This window comes from Sus scrofa, chromosome 4 (genome assembly GCF_000003025.6).
Source record: "Sus scrofa isolate TJ Tabasco breed Duroc chromosome 4, Sscrofa11.1, whole genome shotgun sequence".
Lineage (NCBI taxonomy): Eukaryota > Metazoa > Chordata > Mammalia > Artiodactyla > Suidae > Sus > Sus scrofa.
Genome location: NC_010446.5, coordinates 28028772 through 28053362, shown reverse-complemented (window position 1 = coordinate 28053362; position 24591 = coordinate 28028772). Strand labels below are relative to the sequence as shown.

Here is a 24591-nt window from a genome sequence, read left to right as displayed (position 1 = left end):
TCCACTTTATCCTGTACATTAATAACGGGTATAACTTCCACTTATTGAGGCACTTTATGTGGGTTATTTCATTTCACTTTGAAACAATCCTGAATTAGGCATTAAAACTTTTTATGTATGAGGAAACTGAGGTTATAAAATGCTAAACATTTTTCCCAAGATCATGCATACATTAATTCAAGAAATATTTAAAGAGCACTCACCTCTGCATTACCTTCTAGGCTGTAGGAATATGGTGGTGAAGGAGCTATGCAGAGCTTCTTCTCTCATGAAGCTTACATTCTAAGAGGAGAGAGGAGATGAATAATTCCCATAAGTAGTAATTAAATATCAAAGTGAAAATTTTTAATTGCTCTGTATAATGACTGAGGTGCTACTTTGAATCAGATAGTCAGAGAAGGCCTTCTAAGGAAGTAACACTTAACTTGAAAATGGAGTAAACTACCCAGTACTCTGTGATAATCTATGTGGGAAAAGAATCTGAAAGAAAATGAGTGTGTGTACATGTATAACTAAATCACTTTGTTGTACAGCAGAAATTATCACAACATTGTAAATCAACTATACTTCAATAAAAATTTAAAAAAGAAAAAAAATCATTATGTAAGCAAAAAAAAAAAAAAAAAAAAAAGGGAGGGTGAAGAGAAGGAACCAGTAACATTTATAGGCAGTAAGACATATATATCATCATTGTGATTTTCAAATTTAGCCTTATTTGAATCCAAACTTCATGATCTCTCTGAAGAAATTCGTATTTAATCAGATGTAATATGTTAAGGGTCTAAAACTAAATCAAACTTTTGCAAATGGTATACAGTTATTTGGAATAATAGTGAAGAGACAAATTAGCTAAGAGAAATGCTGGAGTAAACCATAAGTAGCTGAGCCATGCAAATATTCGATCACCTTGTTAAAATTTGCATCAGAATTACATATTTAGCTTTCACAAGAACTTCCTCTTTAACCAGTACTGCTTATAACTCTATGACTTAATTCATAATATTAATTCTCTGGTTCTATATTTCCCTCAAAGGTCAGTCTAATTCCCTGGGAAAGTGGTTTGACAATGAGGTCCATGGAGGTTTATATGGTATCTACATGAACCAAGATGGCCTTCCTGGATGTTCTCTTATACAGGGATTTACCATTTGGGCATGCTGGGATTATGGAATTTATTTCCAGGTAAATGGATCAAAAATATTTTTTATTTTTTCATAATAGTATTTTGTGCTGTATAACCTACAAGTTGTTATTACAGACCACAGAGAGTGTGCGTGTCGAAAATGTGACTCTGGTTGACAATGGAATGGCCATTTCTTCAATGATTTACATGCCACCTGCTATATCTCACAAAATTTCCAGTAAAACAGTGCAAATTAAGGTAAGAATTGAATGCCGCCACACAAAAGAGAAAGAGCAGCTCTGAGAAGGGTAAAATTATTGAATACGAATGATTTTCTTGACTTCTTTGCCCTGCTAATCCATACCTCCTGCCTTCACTCTCATTTCTTTCTTCAGGAAGCTTTCTATCCTTCCCTCTCCTTCCTCCGTCCCTCACCTATTCTTGCTTATCACCTGCTAATCTTGCCACAATTAAATTTTCACTCTCTCTCTGAAGTCTTTCCTGAACCAGATTAGATAGTTTTGACACTCTCTCCTCTTTTTAGTCTTGCTGTTCCCTGGACATGTTTCTATCATGGAAACATAACATGTCATTATATGTAATTATTTACATGCCTGTCTTCTGCCTCCCACTGTGAGTGTCATCCACTTGAGGCAGAAATCACATCTTTTTCATCTTGATTTAATGAAGTGTCCATTTCTCGAAGTTATATAGGTTATGTTTTGCTACTGTGGGATTCAGCATATTCATTATTATGTTTCCTTTTAAGAAACGTTATTATTAAAGCTATACTGTTTGAACTTTCTTTTACTAGAACTCATTAATTGTTGGAAGTAGCCCTAAATTTAATTGCTCTGATGTCCTGACTAATGATGATCCCAATATTGAACTTTCTGCTGCCCATCGAAGTTCTAGACCTCCATCAGGTGAACATTTTAGAACTTTAATTTGGGGGTTCACATGGGTGCATATGAAAATTTCATTAACTTTCTTATTTTTGTAAAAGGTGGGAGAGGTGGGATTTGCTGGCCTACCTTTGCTTCAGGGCATAACATGGCACCGCGGAAACCCCATGCAGGGATCATGAGTTACCGTGCCATCAGTGGCCTCTTGGACATCTCAGGCAAGTTTAAACATAGTCTTTGAAGGTCTTCTCAATTAAGTTCTATAAAGAATATGTACAGTATAACTAATAATGTTTCATTGTTAGTTTAAAAATAATTATTTAGGAGTTCCCATCATGGCTCTGTGGTTATCGTGGAACCCAGCTAGCACCCATGAGGACACAGGTTTGATGCCTGGCCTCACTCAGTGGGTTAAGGATCCATCGTGGCCCTGAGCTGTGGTGTAGGTCACAGACGCGGCTCGGATCCCATTGCTGTGGCTGTGGCATGGGCCAGAGGCTACAGCTCCAATTCAACCCCTATGGGAAACTTCATATGCCACAGGTGTGGCTCTAAAAAAAAAAAAAAAAAAAAAAGACCACAAATAAAAATGATTTAAATTAATCTGCTCAGTATGACAAGCAAAGAAATTGGACATTAGAGTCAGTTTGAAGAATGGTTCTTTGGCAAATTCTGTATATATTTTAAAGAATTGAGGAGTTCCCCTCATGGCCCAACAGTTAACAAACCCAGCTAGTATCCACCAGGACACGGGTTCGATCCCTGGCCTCACTCAGTGGGTTAAGGATCCAGCATTGCCATGAGCTGTGGTATAGGTCACAGACACAGCCTGGATCCCACATTGCTGTGTCTGTGGCATAGGCCTGCAGCTACAGCTGTGATTCTACCCGTAGCCTGGGAACTTCCATATTCCTCAGGTGTGGCCTTAAAAAAAAAAGACAAAAAATAAATAAAAATAAAAATAAAAGAATTGACATTTAATTTTCCTTCTCGAACCACAGTAAAAACACTGGTATAGGGATTTAATATTAATTAGTTTCTCTAATTGTAAAGCCCCTTTATCTAATTAGGGCTACATTTCATTAGAACCTCTTAATGAATGAAGAAATTTTAGTTCACAGAACTTAAACGTTTTGCCAAACTCCTGCAGCTATTGGCAGAACTAGGATTAGAATCAAGATCGTCACTTGACTTAAAATACACTATTTTTTCACTGAACCAGGCTGCCCTCTTAAAAATGTAAATTAATTATATACAAATTCATATAGTAACATAGCAAGTATTTTCACTTCACCCATTAAATACACTGAGCCATTCCCTAATTCAGTTTAGCAAGTCTCCCGTTCATCGGAGTATTAACCAGCGTCTCCTCAAAAAAAAAGTAGTACAATAAATTAGATATCTAAGGCTTTTTTTCTTTTTTTTCCCTTTTCTGTTTCTTTTTTTTCTTTTTTTGGCTGCCCCAGGGCATATGGAGTTCCTGGGCCAGGATCAGATCTGAGCAGCCTATGCTGCAACCTATGCTGCAGTTGTGCCACCACAGCAGCCTTTAACCCATTGTGCTGGGGCTCAAACCTGCATCTTGGTGCGGCAGGAATGCCTCTGATTCCCTTGTACCAGGAACTCCAGTCATCTAAGTTTTGACCTATTACTTTTCGTAACTTTAATTCTCAGAAATGGAAACAAATTATCATCATTTTCAGTGTTACTTGTATAATGATACCCTTGACAAAAATTATTGAACATGCAGCATTGGTTTAGAGCCAATAAAGAGGGTCTGCACAGAGTATGAACAGCATCTGTATTTTCTTGATACTCATCTACAGGCTCATATTTGTAGTATAGAATATTTTCTTAGGAGAAAATGAAATAATAAGAGTAGTACATAGCACATAACTAATTTAGAATTTGGGGAGTCGCTTTTTGCTCTTTTCAGTTTTGAGTCATTGGATTTTAAGTACAAGGGAGAGGTTTTTGGTTTTTTATGGCTGCACCCACAGCATATGGAAGTTCTCAGGCCAGGGATTGAATGTCAGCTGCACCTGCCACGTACACCTCAGCTATGGCAACTTTGGATCCTTTAACCCACTGTGCTGGGCCTGGGATCAAACCCGAGCCAGTGCAGTCCAGTTCTTAACCCACTGCACCATGGTGGGAACTCCGAGATTGTTTTTTGATTCCATCAGTTTTATCTTTTGTCCACACAATACATGCAATAAGGCAAAGAGAGCAATAATGTTTCAGTTAGCCTTTGCTGCACAACATGGCAATCCCCAAATTCAGAGCCTCTAAACAACCCTTTATTAGCTCATGATTCTGTGACTGACAGTTTGGGCTTTGTCCAACTGAACAATAATATTATCTGCGATTATTCACTGAGCTGCCATCACTTTACAAGATGTCTAGGGGTTGTTGGTCTAGGATAGTCTCACTTCTGTCTGGTAGTGGGTGCTGGCCATTGTCTGGGATAATGAGAAGGACTGAGCCACATATCTCCCAGGCTTATTCACATGCCAGTAATCACAGAATTCCCTAAGACCACCAAGAGAGAGCAGGCACTAAATGCAAGTGTGTTTCAGATCTGTTTATTCCATACTTGCTCTTGGCCCATTGTCCAAACCAAACTGCAGAGAAAATATGCCAAGCCTAGGGAAAACATGGGAGCAGACTACTCAGTGGCATTGGTTTAGGGAGGCAACAATCTACTACAAATAGTGAGAGACATATCTACTGCATAAGGTAAGAGCTCCATGGTTAAGGGACTGTTAAATGATGTGTTGGGTGGAGTATACATGAAATGAAACTGATTTTACCACTTTCTCTATAGAAAATAATTATGTTGCTATTGTTTATATTTTAGGTTCAACATTTGTTGGATTTAAAAACGTTTGCTCGGGTGAAACAAATGTGATATTCATTACTAACCCGTTAAATGAGGATTTACAGCATCCAATTCATGTGAAGAACATACAGCTGGTGGACACTACTGAACAATCAAAAATATTTATTCATAGGCCTGATGTAAGGTAAAATCTAGGAAAACTCAGTTTGTTCTTTCCTGTCGTCACAATTTACCATTATTTCCTCCCCTGCCATAGATCTGAGAAAGTTGCTATATTTAAAATAACTGGAGTTCCCATCATGGCTCAGAGGGTTAAGAACCTGACTAGTGTCCAAGAAGATGTGGGTTCCCTGGTCTCACTTAGTGGGTTAAGGCTCTGGCGTTGCCGTGAGCTATAGTGTAGGGTATCAGACACGGCCCCGGTCCCACGTTGCTGTGGCTGTGGCATAGACCAGCAGCTGCAGCTTCAATTTGACCCCTAGCTTGGGAACTTCCGTATGCCACAATGTGGCCCTAAAAAGAAAAATAAAATAAAACAAAGTAACAGTTCATGTCTATAAAATTTTAATTGGCATTATGCAAGTTATGACTATTTAATATATCTGTGTCTTTAGCTAAGTTGAACAAGCTAGGCCTTAATATATGTATTTTCTCATGGTTTTTCCCCAGGTATCCATAAATAACACCATCATTAAACATAAAAGATAGAGACCGGGCCAGAAGTGTATCTGCACATTAATATCTCTCCATTTATAGTCATTATGAATGAAAGTCATCTCTTTTATTTCTTCCCTTTTCCTTACCTCTTTTGTTTCCTTTTGTTTCCCAAATATCTTATTATATGCACCCCAACATGTACTTGGAAATTAAATGGGAGTCAGTTCAATCATTGTGACTGAGAATATGCAGAAACTTAGAATGATTTTTCAATCACAAAGGTTAGTTGGTGTCAAACTGTTTCTAGCAGCTGAACCACTTAGATTCTAAGTCTTGAAAGAATATAGCCAACAACTGCTACTCTTCATAAAAGGTGCAGACCAGGAATTTAGATATAAGACAATACTGGAGGAAAGATAGAGCTCTTTGACCATTTTCACTATAGAGAGAAGATAAGAAATAATGGTGATTAGATAGGCATTTCTTCAGAGAAATGCAGTGTTTCATAAATAGTTTGATTTCATCTGATCTTATCTTGATGACAACCCCACACATCTTCGTTTAATCATTGTAGAACTGAAGTGATTTTTGGCTCAATAGAGTCTTCCCCCTCTAGAAAGCTACTAGCTCCTATTTAGTTATCGTTGTATCTTTCAGATTTAATGTCTAATTTTAATATCTAGGTTATGAAGAAAATGTTATATCTTAATATATGTCTGAGTTCTGTGCTTTTATTGAGATGCTGTTGGCATTCCCAGATCCCTTTTACTAGGTAGCTCACCCAGTCCCCAAACACTCTAAATGTTGGTCAGTTGTAACCTACATTTGCCCGCTTTTCCAGAAGATTGCTCTTAGCCAAATAGGAATAGCTGTGAGAAGCTAAAACACTCCCTATTACTGCCTTCTTGTGGGCCACAAGAAAGGACTACACAGGAGTGCAAAATACCAGCCCCCTTGTCTCAAGATGGGAACAGCTCTGCGTGCAGTTCCTAATCAGAGGTTCTCCTGGGATCAGATTGAAGCTAGTCCACAGACCATGGTCATCTCCCTTTTCTTCCCATACCCTATATGGCTTCTCTCCTTCCCTTTTGAGAGGACCCCCTTGATAACTCACTTGAACAAAAATCCACATCTCAGGCTCTGTTTCTTTGGAACCTGAAGTAAGACATAACCCTAAGCCATAGTAATGTAAGGATGCCACTGGGCACTCTATTTCCAGACTTTCTCACAAAAACACTGCACCAGAGTTCCTGCTGTGGTGCAGCAGGTTAGGATTCAGCATTGTCTCTGTAGCTATACAGGCATGGGTCACAGCTGTGGCTCAGATTCAGTCCCTGGCCTGGGAACTTCCATATGCCGTGGGTGTGGGGAAAAAAACCTGCACATACTTGAACACAAAGAACGTAAGATGTACAAAAATATTTATTCAGATCGTCTCCAAAAATAATACAGTAAGCGATAATTTATAGCTTCGCAACTTTTTTAATTTTTTTTTTATTTTTTGCTTTTTAGGGCCAAATGTTTGGCATATGGAGGTTCCCAGGCTAGAGGTCGAATCAGAGCTGTAGCCACTGGCCACAGCCACAGCCATAGCAACTCCAGATCTGAGCCACGTCTGCAACCCACACCACAGCTCAGGGCAACACTGGATCCTTAACCCACTGAATGAGGCCAGGGATCGAACCTACATCCTCATGGATACTAGTTAGATTCGTTTCCACTGAGCCACAACAAGAACTCCTTCACGACTTTCCTAACAAAAACCTCAGATCTACTAGGTGATAGTTTGTTGCTATACCTCTGGAATAAATCATATTTCCCCATGGTATATATCATATAATGTAAGTATATTGTACCCTGCATATAGTGTACAGTGTTTAGTACATTGCAAATTAAGCAGCCATTTTCTTATTATAACCAATAACAGGCAACACTCCAGGTGACTCAGGAAGAAGATGCAATACTGTCTCTGATTGAACTGCATGATGAGTTTATAATATTTTATCTCTTTTAGTTTGGGTATGTATAGAATGGTTATTAAAATATATAGCACAAAAATCATAATTAAAGTATACATTTGTATAACCACAGGCAAGAGTCCATAAGAACATATACTAATATGCAATTGGTGGTGAGCCTAAGAGCTTAGGACAAAAAGGTGAATGGGACTGAACTTACATTAAGTATTGAGATTATTTTATACAAGCAGGAAATACCTTTATAATTTTTAAAGACTCATGAAAGAAGGAGGAGGAAGGGAAAAATATAGACTTTCCTGCCAACACAACGATTTTGTATGTCTGCACAACTGAGTAATTTACCTGTTCTTTAGGGCAATATTAGGATATTTTGAACAATGCACAAATATGAAATCTATCATTCAACAAAATATGGAACAGCAAAATGGAATTCTAATTTTATTTCCCACAGGTGTAAATTGTCCTTTTGAAATGTTAATTAGTTCATAATAATAGACCAAATCAAGACAATGGAAAAAAACAGGCCTTATTACAATGCTAATTACATATGCTACTAGGTCCCATTTTGAATCCTTTCTGAAATGATTCTATTAACCAGTTCTTTTTTTGATACTCTTTTATCAAATATGCAAGTATATTCAGATGCTCTCTAGAAATAAGGGGATATGCTAAATCTAAGTAATCATGCATTTCACCTTTTTTCCACAGTAAGGTGAATCCATCTGATTGTGTAGACATGGTTTGTGATGCCAAAAGGAAATCTTTGCTTAGAGATATGGATGGCTCCTTTCTGGGGAATTCTGGTGCAGTGATACCTGAAGCAGAATATGAATGGAATGGAAATAGCCAGTTTGGAATTGGAGACTATAGAATTCCTAAGGTGATGCTCACATTCCCAAATGGAAGTAGAATTCCTGTCACTGAGAAAGCACCTTATAAAGGTTTGTTGGATCTTATTCTGTTAGTCCTCATGTTCATGAAACAATATACAACTTTTATTTTTAATGATTGACGTACTCATAACAACTTACATTTTCTGCTTAGTAATCTTATATACAACAAGCAAAGAGAGTATGTGAATGCTTTTGTAAGGAGATTCTGTTGCATTTCTAAATGTGTATCCTGTGTTTCTAGGGATCATTAGAAATTCAACCTGTGAATACATTCCAGAATGGCAAAGCTATCGGTGCTTTGGGATGGACTATGCAATGATGGTTATTGAAAGCTTGGATTCTGACACAGAAACTCGCAGACTCTCACCTGTGGCTATAGTTGGCGGTGGTTATGTCGATCTCATTAATGGTAGGTACTCAATGTAAACAAACTAGAGTTACTCAGCATTCACTATCTATTACCTTGATGGACATATCTCATAAATTATCTGTCATATATAACTGGCAGACATCAAGATTTCCTTGTCTACTGTGTGTAAGAAAGATCTTTTTGCAGAAGAGAGGCTCTTCAGCAGCCCTCACGTTAGAAAGCCAGGACAGGTACTCAAAACTCTTAGAAGAAGAGGGGGGAAGTTCCCATTGTGGCTCAGCAGTAACGAACCCTACTAGTATCCATGAGGATATGGGTTCTGCCCTTAGCCTCGCTCAGTGGGTTGAAGATCTAGCAATGCCGTGAGCTGTAGTGTAGGTCGCAGACGCGGCTCGGATCTGATGTTACCATGGCCATGGCGTAGGCTGGCAGCTGTACATCCCAACCTTCAGTAATCCTTCTAACACTTTCATAATTTTTGCCATGCTGCTATCATTTACATTATCTTTAAGTTACATTCTCATTAAATTGACAGTCTCTCTCTCTCTCTTTTTTTTTTTTTTTTTTTTTTTTTTTTGGTTTTTTGTCTTTTCAGGGCCGCACCTGTGACATACAGAGGTTCCCAGGCTAGGGGTCTAATTGGAGCTATAGCTGCCAGCCTACTCCACTGCCACAGCAACACCAGATCCGAGCCGTGTCTGCAACCTATACCACAGCTCACAGCAACGCCAGATCCTCAACCCACTGAACAAGGCCATGGATTGAACCTGCCACCTCATGGTTCCTAGTTAGATTTGTTTCCGCTGCGCCACAATGGGAACTCCAACAGTCACTTTTAAAATTTAAATTTATTTAAAGGAGAAATGTCATATCACTATTGTAAATGGAAAACTTGTATTGCGTTTCAGAAAATGTAAACATAAATAGAATTGAATCTTTCTCCACCACATAAAACAGAACAATTCAAAAACATGTTCATTATTCACTGACTTATCTGAAATTCTTTCCAAATCTGTATGTTTTATAAGAGCTGAAAGGTAGCATTTGAAATTGGGTTGATTTGGGGTTGATTTATGGAGGTTCCTGGGCTAGGGGTTGAATCGGAGCTGTAGCCGCTGGCCTACTCCAGAGCCACAGCAATGCAAGATCCGAGCTGCGTCTGCGACCCACACCACAGCTCACAGCAATGCTGGATCCTTAACCCACTGAGCAAAGCCAGGGATTGAACCCACAACCTTATGGTTCATAGATTCGTTAAACACTGCGCTATGACGGTAACTCTAAAATCATGTAATTTTGAGACACTCCTGATTTAGCCCATTCTGTTCTCTTTAGCAAACTGAAAAATAATGAACTTGTAGGGTATGGGCTATTTTGGGAATCTCTGAATATTTTAGTACATGTCGTGACCTTGTCAGGATACATAGACCTAGGTGGGAAAAAAATCTCCAAGATAAAAATTGTATATATCACTAAGGTGTCCCTTTAAATTTTAGTACACAATTTTATTTATTTTTAAAATATGGCTTTTGTCACTCTAAGTTTTTCATTTTATTCGTAGAAATTTCTATTCTGAAAACCCACAAGGAAAGGTTTATTTAAAAGTAGGATATATGTCTTTGTAGAACAGATGATAACTCACAGATATTGAAAAACTTACAGTCTCCGGAGAAGACAGTTTGGTGGGGTGGGGGGATGTGCTTGGGCTGTGGGATGGAAATCCTGTGAAATCAGATTGTTATGATCATTATACAACTACAGATGTATAAATTCATCTGAGTAATAAAAAAAAAAAAGAAAAAAGAAGTAGGATATATGGAGTTCCCGTCATGTCTCAGTGGTTAACAAATCCAGCTAGGAACCAGAAGACTGTGGGTTCGATCCCTGGCCTTGCTCAGTGGGTTAAGGATCCAGCATTGCTGTGAGCTGTGGTGTAGGTCACAGACGCAGCTCAGATTCTGCATTGCTGAATCTCTGGCGTAGGCCAGTGGCTACAGCTCTGATTAGACCCCTAGCCTGGAAACCTCCATATGCCGCTGGTGTGGCCCTAGAAAAGGCAAAAAGACAAAATAAATAAATAAATAAAATAAAAATAAAAGTAATATATATGTCTTGGATGCTAAGGGATAGGTTATGCTCTCCTTGAGCTTTAAGAGTTTATATTGGCTTAAAATTCAGTTGATGTTCAACTGTAAATATTGATGATATTTCTAAGCAAGCTAGGAAACTGAGCAAAACTAATGAATAAATACATCAAGAAAATTCATCATTCCATATCTCACTCACTGTTATGTATTTGTGATCCCAGTCAACCTAAAACTATGAAATCTGAAGTGAAACAGAGAAGTTTGCTACAGCAGTTACGTTACATGTGTTCTGTTCTGGAAATGTCTGGATTCAGATGAAAAGTGTCCACTTTCTATTGGCATGTTATTTCTCAGATTGCTTTGATTCACTAATGATGTGGACTCTGCAGTAGTACCTATGATCATGGTCTTTAACAATAATTTATTAAAATAGCAGTGGAGGAAAGTCGAAAGCAAGAAAAAAAAAAACCTTGAGTTTATTGAATTTGCAAATTAGAGAACAAATGAGTGAGTGAAAGAAACAATAGATCAATGGTTCAGATATACAAATATTCATGTTTTCTAGGTACAGGCTCTATTTTTAAGAAATTAATTCTGTGATAGCATATTTCTCAGCAAGGAATCTGAGATATTTGGTTCCCCAACCAAATTCACATTTGATAGATCAGAAAAAGTGTCAGCATTTTCATCCTCACCATCTGGCCTGGACTCAAATATGATTATTAAAGTAAAGATACATGTAAATCTGCTGTTTCCTTCCATGACCGTCCAGTACAAATCCCCAACACAATTTATCCTTCTGTCCTTGGGCAATCTAAACGTAAGGATAGTAGAGAGGGAATTGCTTCCCTGCCTTCCTCTTATGTTAAAGTTTGAGAAAATAGCTTACATCACTAAATAGATGCGTGGATAGATAATAGCTATAAATTCTGAGCTTGACCACTGCAGTTTATTTTAATACAATTGCTCTTCAGGCTTTGCATTGATACTATTCCTGATACAAAATATGAACTTTCATTTCTGTGGATGTAGGCCCACAGGATCATGGCTGGTGTGCTGGGTACACATGCCACAGAAGACTGTCCTTGTTTCACAGTATCGTGGCCTTGGGCAAATCCTATGAGGTTTACTTCACTGGCACCAGTCCTCAGAACCTTCGACTGATGTTGCTTAATGTTGACCATAACAAGGTAAGGCAAGGTGGAAATAATTTCTTAATAGTTATTGGTGTTATTTGCATGTATTTCTATCTGATAAGAACTTTATGTCTTTCCCTGTCCTCTGGAACATCATCAGCCTTACAACTCATTTCCAAGGACCAGTAGAGTATTACTAAAGACACTGCTAGTCTAGACAGTTGTCCTCAGTCTGAGTTCTAAACACCTCTCTGCCGTATGCACTTGCTTATGCTGCTCCATCTGAAGGGCAACAGTGATTTCTAGGATTTGTGTGCTTAGCAAGAAAACTTGAACTTTTACATAAAAATAGTGTGCAACTAAGGTCAGTCACTTGGAAAGATTCCGTAGTGGCTCATTAGTAACAAACCTGACTAGTATCTATGAGGATGAGGGTTTGATCCCTGGCCTCACTCAGTGGGTTAAGGATCTGATGTCACCCTGAGCTGTAGTGTAGATTGCAGTCACAGCTCAGATCCTGTGTTGCTGTGGCTGTGGTGTAGGTCAGTAGCTGTAGCTCTGATGCGACTCCTAGCCTGGGAACTTCTATATGCTGCAGGTGTGCCCCTAAAAAGCAAATAAATAAATAAATAAAACCAGTCACTTGGAATTACATGTTCATTCTTCCATGCTGCTATTATATATACATCAGAAATACACCTTTGGAAATTACTTCAGAGATCATAGCACATTATCTAATATGCCTTCAGTATGTCAGTTGTTTGTTATAAACTGAATTTATCTGGGATAATTACATGTATATATGCTGTGTCAGTGGGAAAAGAGTATGGGGTTAAACAGAAGTCTTATAATGTAGATTTTCTTTTCCAAGAGTATGAGACTTGAGAGTTCCAGAGAATTAGGAGCATGAAGAAAGGACACAGATAAGTTAAAGCAGAAAGACGAGTAAGGAAAAGAGACACCTGCCCCTTCTTGGGTGATAGTAATTCTCTTTTCAGTTGCTCAAGATAAAAACCTTAGAATCATTCTTGATTCCTGTCTTTCTCTCATATTTCTCATCCAGTCCATCTGCAAATCCTGTTGGTCTTCCTTCAAAATATCCAGAATCTGACCACTTCTCACCTCCAGCCACCATCCAGTTTGGGCCAACATTATCTCTGACCTGGATTAAGACAGTTGCCTTCCAACTCCTCCTCCTGCTCTGCCTTTGCCCCCTCTTGTCTGTTCTTACCTGAGTAACCACTGAGATGCCTTCAATGCATAAGTCAGATGAGGCCACTCCTGTGCCCCGGCCCTATTTATACAAGAGCCGGAGTCCTCATCATGGCCTACAAGGCTCTGTGAGAGTCTCCCCATCCCTTTACTCTCTGACTTCTCCTCTTCCAACCACACCAGACATGCTACTCACCTGATGAGTCTGCCTGGAACATTCTACCCTGAGTGGCTGACTCCCCCACCTCCTCCCCTACCATCTCCTGAGTAGACCTGTCCTGGTCCCCCCTCCCTGCTCGGCTCGCCCTATTACTCATACTTGCATCTACCTTTTCTTTTTTTCCATAGCACTTATTACCTTCTAACATACTTCACGTTTAATTTTTATTATTTATTGCCTTTCCTCATTCAAGAAGGTAAGCTCAAATAGGGTGCAGACTCTGAGAGTTCCTAGAATTATACCTAAATCACAGAGGCACTCAATGTTTGAATGAAAGAGAATATTTTTAATTTTAAAAATAAAAAATGGTAACCACAAAATAATGTAACTGTTAATATTCTGAGCCTCTGTAAACAATCTCAAAAGAAGATCCAAACTATCTATAGCTCATTAGATTCCTTATAAATTCTTCCCCATCCTCGTGAAACCAATCTCCTTATTTTAAGATTGTATCTTATAGCATGAAACGTGGGGAATGAACATGAGGACATGAAAAATGACCAAAATTGAATCAGGATAGTTCTTTTGACTGATTTTTATTTTAGTCTTACTATCAAACTTTTCTCAGAAGTATTTTTTTCAAACTAAGTACCTAACTTTGTGTGATTGCATTGTACAGAGCAATGCTAACTCTGTCTTTCCCTGGAGTTGAAAGCCCTTTTGGAAGATTGTTATCTTCTAAAGGAACCTATTCTTTAACTTAGAGATTGTGCTCTAATATTTTTTTCTTACATTGAATTCTTTTTTTTTTTTTTTTACTGAGAATCATTAAGAGTTAAGCTGTAACATCTGTGTGAATGGTTGACTATAAATCTCTTTTTAAAACTTAGCTCAATATTTATCCTAAATCCATAAAACTTAGTTTTCATATTTTACAGAAGGCATGTATAGTTGAAGGATATTTTTAAAGTGCTAAATTCTAAATGCTCTGTTTCACAGTTCTCTTAAGAAACAAAAATATTGTTTATTTTTAATAGGCCGTTCTGGTAGGAATTTTTTTCCCCACACTTCAGCGTTTGGATGTCTATGTGAAGAATGCATTGGTCTGCCCCCAGAATACAGTATGGAACTCCCAACAGAAACACTGTGAACTTAATAGACATCTGAAACAGGTATTTCCTCAGAACAATACAGCATACATTGTATGTTGTTTAATTATGTATAAAATTCTTTGTAATGTTTCATTATTAATATCTTTAGTTCCTTAGCCCTTGAAATAATGCAAGAGAAAATAAAATCTTGCCCATGGTCCACCAGACTCTAAAATGTGTTCATTTATAAATGTGTCCTGAAAGATCACTCCCGATGGAAGTCTTATCTATCTGCACACGTGCAGATGAAAGTTTGTGTGTACGATGGTTATTCCTCTGCCCCCGAGAACATTTCCATTCTACATATTTAGTTCAGTTCTTTGTACAGAAGAGATTTTTAGAATTTTTACCCTATCTTTGCTTTACTTCTGTTTCATAGAAGTCAGAACCTGAATTCATTGGCAGTCACCAGAAGTATTGCCCAGAAAGCTAACATAACATCAGTTGAGCACAATGACATAAATATGATAAAGTAAACTCTGAATTTAAAGGAAGTAAATGGAAGAAGCTAAACTTAATCATTTACCAGTATTTGCAAAACCATGATTTATCTCTGCTCATTGAAGTCTCTTTGTTAAACAGGATACTAATTAGGTCAATCCATTCTATTCCACATGCACTACTTATCATCATTTCTAGCTGTGCCCCGAGGTGGCTAACAATTATATAAGTATGTGCAAGCCAGACAGTAGAGTATGAGCAAGTGGGTAATCCATATTCATTACTATCTATGAGAAAGTACTTCTGCTTATAACATGAATAGCTAATATTACCAGAGACATTACTGTGTGTCAGGCACTGTTCTAAGCGCTTTGTCTATAATAACTAGTTCTTACTATATCCTAATGATAACCCTATGAGATAGGCACAGTTGAGTAAACTGAGACACAAGGGCGTGAAGTAATTTTTCAAGCTTCCTGTCTTAGTTCAGGCTGTCATAACAAAATGCCATAAACTAGGGCTTAAAAACAGGAATTTATTTTTTCACTGCTCTAGAGGCAACTAGTATGAGGTCAGGGTACCATATGGTCCACTTCTGGCGAGAGTGCTCCTCCTGGCTTGCAGATGGCTGACCTCAGAGAGAGAGAGAGAGATCTCTGGTGGCTCATCTTATAAATGCATCAACTCATCATGAAGTCTTCACCCTCTTGACTTCATCTAAACCTAATTACTTACAAAGGCCCCATCTCCAAATACCATCATGCTGGGGGTTATGGCTGCAAATATGAATTGGGGGGTGGCGGGAGGCAATTCAGCCCAGAGCAATAGCAAAGCTGGTAGGAGAGGGCAAGGTACTGAAAGAGAGAGTCTAGCACTAGAACCCACATACTTGACTATTAGGCTAACATTGCCCTCTTACAAGCTAAGAGAGTTGGTATTATTCTTATACACAAATGATTGCACATTTTTACAGCTGAATTTTCATAAATTTAAACTTTTTTTAAACAACAGTTTTAGTACTAAGTGCTCTGTCATTCAAGTCAAGAAAATAGAAACTGTCTCAACAGGCAGAATTTAATATAAGGATCCATTTTAAACAGGACTGCAAAACAATAGCACCACTGCCCTTTTAGAATTTTTTTTTCTGAAATAGCATTGCTTTAGATAAAAATTTTCAGATAAAATTTTGCTTTGATTTTAGAATGGAAAATAATACTTTGGGGTGTTTTTTTGTTTGTTTGTTTTTTTGTTTGCTTTTTAGGCCTGCACTCATAGCATATGGAAGTTCCCAGGCTAGGGGTCAAACCAGAGCCACAGCTGATGGTCTACACCACAGCCACAGCAACACTGGATCCTTAACGCACTGAGCAAGGCCAGGGATCGAACCTGCAACTTCATGGTTACTAGTCTGATTCGTTTTCACTGTGCCACAGTGGGAACTTCCTACCTTTGTATTTTGAATCTATATATATATCTTTTTAGATTACCCAAAATGTTTATCATTATCTATGTCTCTGCTTTCTTCATCACTGTGAAGACATGAGAAAGTAACTTAGGATATGTGGTGTACCTGCCTTTAATGGTAGCTTGAGAGCAGCTGCAGTTTACAGTACGAAAGCACATTCCTCTGATTCACAGAATGGTTAAACCAAATTGCATCTAGAACTAGTAGATAGTAAAGAAATACATAGTAATAATGAAATAGCTTTTTAATGCCGTTGCTGTGAATGTCTATTACATTAATAAGAAATACCTTCTTTCTAAGAGTCTAATATCTTTTTTTTAGTAAGCCTCACTATGAAATGTAAAAAGCTACATGTCTCATTCAAGTATTATTATACAGTTAGTCTTTGTCTGGGCTCAGTGTGTGATGGTAAATCTATTACTTCTTGGATATTGTTGATGCTCTGCCATTAAATCATATATTCCTTATATCTATATCTATGTATCTATCTATATATCTAGATATATATATCAATCACTTCTACAAAATTCAGTGCCCTAGTAAAATTTGTTTTACATTTATGAATGATTTTTCAGCTGAAATGGTAAACCCTTTTTTTTGGTGTAAGATCCTTCTGAGATATTTTAATATATATTTCATTTGTATTACATTCTTTTGTCCTTAGTAAAAATAGAAGCACTGAATTGTAAATTTTCCTTAAGAGTTGATATATAACACTGCATATGCTAGGTGGCTATTAAATTTACATTTTTAAATTACCAAATGCCTTTAGTCAAGGCTTTAAAATTCTGAAAATGTAAATAAGTTACAAGTACAACATAGGCTCCTGGCTCATGATTAGATTTTATTTTTCATTTGTACATGTCTGTAGCTAATCATTTTTTAAAATAAAGTTAATATGTCATGATTATTGATGGTATTTTTAAAAGTTGACTTTATTTTTGCATGTCAGTTCTATTATAAGTGTTTTTGTTTTTAGTATGCACACTTTCCTATGAAAGAATGGTAACATTGAACTTTTTCAGAATTTCCTCAATTTAAACAAATAGTGCATCGTAATTATGATAACATAAATAATTTAACTGTGAAATTTTGTTTTTTTCATTCATAGAGAAATTCCTTCCTAACCTGAATTCCACTGCCCTTGGTGAAAACTACTTTGATAGAACCTACCAGATGCTTTACCTTTTGGTTAAAGGAACTGTACCTGTTGAAATCCACACCACTGCAGTCATATTTGTCTCTTTCCAATTACCTGCAGTGACAGAAGATGACTTTTATAGCTCTCATAATCTTGTTAGAAATCTTGCCTTGTTCCTAAAGATACCGAGTGACAAAATCCGCATCAGCAAAGTGATGCGAGGGGAGAGTCTGCGGAGGAAGAGATCCACCACGGAACTCACAGTTGAACTGGAGATCGGAGATCCTCCCCCTCGGTTCATAAGCAATAACACTGCAGGTAATGAAGAAAGGACATTTGAGAGAGTAATGTAATGACCAAACCCACACCCATAAATAATCCTATCAAGGCTTGGTAAGCCAGGCCTCAGGAAATCCCATTAACCCCACATCCTGAAAGTATAAGGGCCTAGAGACCCTTTTCCCTGCTCCATTCCTGTAGTCCCAAACTTTGTTGCATTACGAAGGAACTTCAACCTCTGTTTTGTCGGTGTAGCAATTAATTAATCCAAGAAAAGGATTCGACATAAAAGATACAAGAAATGACCTAAGGAGGTGACTTTATAGCTAAGAAAGGGGGTGGTCAATGAAAAGTGGGCAGTAAGAATGCTGGAGGCTAAGCAAATCGTTGGCGAGAGTTTGGTGCATTTGAAGAACTGGAAAGGGTCCATCCAGTAGGTCTGAAGCAGAAGGAGCCAGGAAGGAAAAGCTGCTGGAGACATGGTTGAGAGGTAGGCAGGTGATCAGTCATGGAAACCAAAAGAAGTTCTCCTCTTTGTAAGCCAAGCGCAGGGCATGGACATTTTCCTAAGGGATGTAAAAGACCCATGGAGATTCTGCAAGGTAGAGTGGTAGGTTAGGTTTCCAGAGTAAAGTCACATATTTACACTAACAAGTGCAAATGTGCGAGGATATATTCTGTCTTTAATAACTATGACTGATCTAATCAGCCTTACCAGCAGGCGACACTTCTGTGTCATTTACATATCCTGTTTTCTAGGTAGCACAGATAAAAATAAACTCAACTATCCCACCAGAGGTATCTTTGCTGGCTCAAATTATAGTTTCCTTAGGGTGACTCAGTTTGGTTGGGCTTTTGGGTACATGTTCAGCCCTTTAGTTTTTATTCCTGTCCATCTGTTCAAGTTGATATCTGAATACAAAGGTGCTTTCCTGGCCTCAGACCCTCATGTCACCCTCTTGTCTTCATAGTCTCTGCGACAGGGTGGGTAGTCTTCTCTGCTGTGTACAAGCCTCTCTTGCGGTGCAGCTGAACTTTCCTGGCCTCTTGGGATACAACAGCATCCCCAGGAGCTAATTCGCAACCATGCCATTGTCTCTGACGGTCAAGCATGGGTACTCTCACCGAGGCATACCCCTCTCCAAGAAGATGAGACCTATGTCTCTGTCAGAGGAAGATTACTATCCAGCTAGTGAATTTAAGCTTCAAGGCCCTTTACTTGCACAAGTCCTAGGAAGGGCTTTTACTTTCAAGGCCCTGGGAGAAGGCTTAACTTAATATGGTCAAATCATTGACTATGGTTATAAAAGTTGCACAAGTAAAACTTTTTTGCATACTTTTTCTTAAAGAGAGCTTCTACATTGTATAAGTTTCAGACTCAGAAAATCCTCATCTATCCTATTTCTGTCTAGCATCTCTTCATTAAATCCCAGGCTGTCTTTTGAGTAAATTTAGGCACTGGCTGAAGTTCTCACTTTCTGCCACTGGGCGTCATCACTTATTTCCTCAGGAGGTTTGTTTCTGAGCTTTGACCCCATGCACCTATCACACTGCTGTTCTGGAATTCTGCCAGTTAGTCAGGAAAAAGTTCTTCCTTGTGAGGATAAGCCTGTGAGGATAAGGCTTATATGAATGGAAAGAGGTGCTGATTAACTCTCAGGAAACAGGTTAACTTTCCTTCATCAACCTTGTATTTCCTTATACGTACAGGATCAGGGCTTTAGATTCAACATGGGCTGTAATTTAGTCTAGGAGTTGTAGCAGGTTCATCTACATATACAGATTGCTCACTGTCTTAGAAATCCCTGGTAAGCCCCTACATATATTAGGGTCCAGTATTTACCACACAAACCACTCATATATCCAAAGACACTGTGATTTATTTCCTGAACGTCTTCACATACAACCTCTCCCACCCTCCACCCCCTTAAAGTAGTTTTATCTTATTAGTCAGACATGTATCCAGATTTAGGTATATTGCAGTCTTAGGAACATGGAGATAGGGGCAGGAGGAAGCATGGACCAAGAGCATATGTCCCTGACCTAGACTGGGATAGGATCTGAGGTCTGGAGGAAAGCCCTACAACTTGGCAGGGAGCGAAATCACCGCCAAGTGTTGGGAAGTGGCAAGAAAGACATGCATGTAGTGAAACTCCTGGCTCCCCACAGCCTTTGCATGGTGTCAGGAGATCCAGAAGTTCCCAGATGTCCTAGGAAGTGGTTACATAAGTGCTGAGGGGGCCTCTGGGTAAGGAGTCAGGTCAGGAATAAGAGCTCTTCAAGTTGAGACCTTTGATTTCTAGATAGCAGTCAGCAGAAATGGATGTCTTCTACACGTCAAAGGGCCAGAGAGAACCTGTTCTCGGTGCAGACAGATCAGATGTGCCACCCTGCACCAAAAACCAGTAAGGAGAGCTGATAGTAGTCATGCTGGCGTGAAGCGAGGCCACGTGAGCCTCCTGCCTGGGACGCCGTCTCATAGGAGAGTACATGAAGCAGGTAGCAGGGGAGAGAGGAAGCTGAAAGACTGACATATATCGCGGAGGGTCTGAATCAACCAAAAGAGACCATTCAAATGGCCAGGAACTGAAATTCCTTAAGATGGTGATTTTTAAAGTGTTAAACTTGATCCCCAAGAGCATTGCCTCCTGCTTCCCAAGCACAGTGAGCTTCAGGGCTTAGCCTTCATGGAGGAAACTCAGTGATCCAACTCCTCAAGGCATGGCTCTGGATATGGAAGATGCTGATAGTGGGAATAATACACCAAAACACCCTGGCTGCAGTTATTTCTTAAAGGATCACGCTGACTACAGAGTGTAGAATGGGGTGCCAAGGGAAGAATGGATACAAAGCCAGTCAAAAAGCTGTTTTAGTATCTCTGCTGCTGATGGGTTAACTAAGATTTGGGCAGTGGTGACAGAGAGATTTAGATATTGAAAACTGATCATATGGTGTGGGAGAGGTGAAATAGAAGAAGGGTTCAAGCAAAAGTTTCAGGCTTCTGGCAGAAGGCATATGTTGTATAAAGGTGCCACTTCATAAGGTAAAGAGTGTTAAAGTGTTAAAGAGTGTTAAAGGTTTAAGAAGACCTGCCAAGCTAGAAAGAGGGAATAGAAGCTATCTACAGTGTTAGAATTAACCTTGAAAATTGTCAATGTCCAGAACAAGTAACATTTTAGTTAGTAATTTAATAACATTAACGACTAATTAATACATACCATGAATCTGATGATGCTAATTATTCTTTCATTTCACAGTTAATCCTTTTTTTTTTTTTTTTTTTTTTTTTGTCTTTTTTCCTCTTAGGGCTGCTCCCTCGGCATATGGAGGTTCCCAGGCTAGGGGCCCAATCGGAGCTGTTGCCGCTGGCCTTCGCCACAGCCATAGCAACACCAGATTCGAGCCACGCCTGCGACCTACACCACAGCTCACGGCAATGCCGGATCCTTAACCCACTGAGTGAGGCCCGGGATCGAACCCGCAACCTCATGGTTCCAGTCAGATTCTTTTCTGCTGTGCCATGATGGAAACTCCAATACCCTATTTTTTAAAAATGATGATAGATATGCATGACAGTGTTTCACTTCTAAACAAAGAATGACATAGGAAAGTATTAAATTAAGAGACATATTTTTCCCACTAAGCTCTGGCTCATTTTTCTTCTATTTATTTTATCTACCTTTGTTTTTTTTTTTTTTTAAATTCCAGCTCCAAAACATATTCTACTGAGTTTTTCATTTTCCTGACCTCCTTAATGTGATTTTGTCATGTTTAGTTCATGTACAGTTAGAAAGCGGTACAATTCTATAATGTTGATGGAACAGCACAAACAAAAACTAAAGGGAAATATTCTCACGTTCTCACTTACATGTTTTAGTAATCCACATGTTTCCTCATAGGTCAGATGCAGTTTTCTGAACTCCAAGAAATTGCTGCTTCTCTTGGACAAGCTGTAGTTTTAGGACAAACCACTAGTATCCTTGGATTTAATATCTCTTCCATGTCTATTACCAATCCTATCCCCAGCCCAAGTGATTCTGGCTGGATGAAGGTAGGAAAATGCAACCGGAAAAATGCATTTTAGCTATTAAAAATTGCCTATTTTTATTTTAACTATTATTCTATTTCAATGCAATGATTTAGAGGGCATAATTTTCTAATTTATTTTTGGCCATTTTTTTTAACAGTATTACTAAAGTGATAAAGTAGTTGAAAATGGAGCATATCTTCTAAAAAAGTATTTCTTGGTATAAAATGTGCTTTACTTTGAATATTTATAACAATGCTTCATGAATTTGCTCTAGAGGAAATATTGTAGTAATATTGACTTCACATATTAAACATTCTTTTAAACAAACAATGAACATTACACTTACCCTGGCTAAGATGAGTTTGCTCCTGAATGCAGTTTATCATGTGAGAACCACTTCATCATTCATGACCATTTACAGGTGACTGCCCAACCGGTTGAAAGGTTTGCATTTCCCGTTCATCATGTGGCCTTTGTGTCCTCGCTGTCAGTGATCACTCAGCCAGTGGCAACACAGTCAGGACAGCCATTTTCTCAGCAGCCTTCCGTAAAGGCGATGGATTCTGATGTAAGTTATAACTCAAAGATGTATTTAAGTGGAAGAATTAAGCTATAAATTCTGGAAGGTGAACTAGCTCAAGAATCCTGGTATGCTGGCAATCTGAGGATGAAACTATCTTCCAAGTTGGACTAATATCTATGAATATCATCTTGTACTGTTTTTGAAATGTTCCTTTTCAATGAACTTGCTCCTCTGCCCTATCTTGAATTCTTTGTGTAGGAAAATGGGCTTCTACAGATTTAAAATTTGAACTGAGGCATTTAAAAAATAAAGTTCATGTATCTTTTTTTAAAAAGCATGAGAACAGGGCAATTGTTATAATTCTCCACTGCCTTTTTCTTTAGGGTAATTGTGTATCAGTTGGGATTACTTCACTGACTTTGAAGGCCATACTAAAGGATGCCAATAATAACCAAGTCAGTGGTCTTAGTGGAAACACAACAATTCCATTTAGCTGCTGTTGGGCCAACTACACAGATCTTACTCTTCTTAGAACAGGTGAGTGTACTATTTTGGATCTTCACATATATACCCATAAATAGGGATAATTATAATTTTCTTTTAATGAACAGATTAGTCTCCACTACTCTGCTCAATAAATTATAGAAAACAATGTCTAGCTTACAATTTTTTTTTTTTTTTTTTTTTTTTGTCTTTTTAGGGCTGCACCCATGGCATACGGAAGTTTCCAGGCTAGGGGTCAAATCTGAGCTGTAGCTGCTAGCCTACACCACAGCCACAACAACATGGGATCTGATCTGTGTCTGTGACCTACACCATAGCTCATGGCAACACCGGATCCTTAACGCACTGAGCAAAGCCAGGGGTCAAATCTGCATCCTCATGGATGCTAATCAGATTCGTTTCTGCTGAGCCACAATGGGAACTCCACAAAAATATATTTAATGTGCAAAACAAAGCACTTAAAGGAATTAAAACAGGTAATTTGAGGGTGTACATCAAAATTATATCATGATTCATATTTTCTTCTTTATTCATGTGTGTATTTTTCTAAATATTCTCACTATACATTTATTACATATATAATAAAGATATATATATATATATTTCAAATTCAAGAAAATAAAGGAGGAGTTCCTGCCATGGCACAGCAGGTTAAGAATCCAGCATTGTCTCTGTGGTGGCTTGGGTTGCTGCTGAGGCTCAGGGTTGATCCCTGGCCCATCATGTTAAGGTTAAGGATCTGGTGTTGCTGCAGCATGGCATAGGTTGCAGCTCCTGCTCAGATTCAGTCCCTGGCCTGAAACTTCCATATGTCTCATGTGCAGTCAATAAAAAGAAATATATGTGTATATATTTAAAAGGAAAGAAAGAAAGCAAAAGAAAACAAAGAATAAAATAGTGTCTTATCATTTTAATGGCCCATGCAGGAGTTAAGAGTTGGGCTGGAAAGTAAGTTCTAGTTTTTCTGAATACCAATGCAAAGGAGAAAATTTGAGCATTTTCATGATTCACAGGGCCCATCAGATAGACCAGTTGCTGTAGAGAATTACAGCTTGCTCTGCAGTCAGAACAAATGGTTTCTCTGAGTTCTTATGAAGTATACTCATGACATCTTCAACATGATTACAGTAAATACAGTCATAATTTCCACAGTGAGGTTTCTTACATTATCTCCAAGTGGGTTGATGGCATAATTTCAGGTGGTAAAAGCCTTTTCTACCAAGGCACAAATAATATGTCCAAAACCAGGTCTCCATTGATGATAGATTATTCGATATTGAAAGGAATGAAATGGACTCCTTGTACTGAGAGAGGCCTCCTTTAATGTGTTTACCTTACTCTGGGGTCTATTTAAGATGTTTATAGGCCCTAACTGCTGAAAAAGTTTTATAATGGCACTTCTCTCTTCTCACCAATGGTATTTCAAACACACACAGAATAAAAGCAAAGATAATAAGAGAAGCAAAAAAATTCTAGCAGTAGTCTGATTTTTTTTATAATAATGAAATATGAGAAGCTAAAGTCATTCCAGAAGAATTTTTTTTTTCCTTACTCATGCTTTGATGATGCCGTGCACCAGATAAGTTTTATCTGCCTCCTGGGTGGCATTATCCTAACCTAGAGTTTCACAAGAACCCAGTGGCAATGAGTTCAATTTTGTGCTCTGGGACATGTACCTGGAGTTTCCTGTAAG

General features: G+C 38.4%; 1 protein-coding gene across 1 annotated transcript in view; it reads left to right on the top strand.

Moving 5' to 3' along the window:
* Positions 1-24591, top strand: part of PKHD1L1 (PKHD1 like 1) — a 152884-nt gene that overhangs the window by 122969 nt on the left and 5324 nt on the right. The window contains 13 exon segments of the mRNA XM_021089012.1: positions 1034-1182; positions 1259-1381; positions 1938-2049; positions 2130-2246; positions 4889-5054; positions 8215-8447; positions 8641-8808; positions 11889-12046; positions 14402-14536; positions 17535-17880; positions 21741-21892; positions 22293-22439; positions 22778-22931. Coding sequence (XP_020944671.1) covers positions 1034-1182; positions 1259-1381; positions 1938-2049; positions 2130-2246; positions 4889-5054; positions 8215-8447; positions 8641-8808; positions 11889-12046; positions 14402-14536; positions 17535-17880; positions 21741-21892; positions 22293-22439; positions 22778-22931 — 2160 coding nt within the window.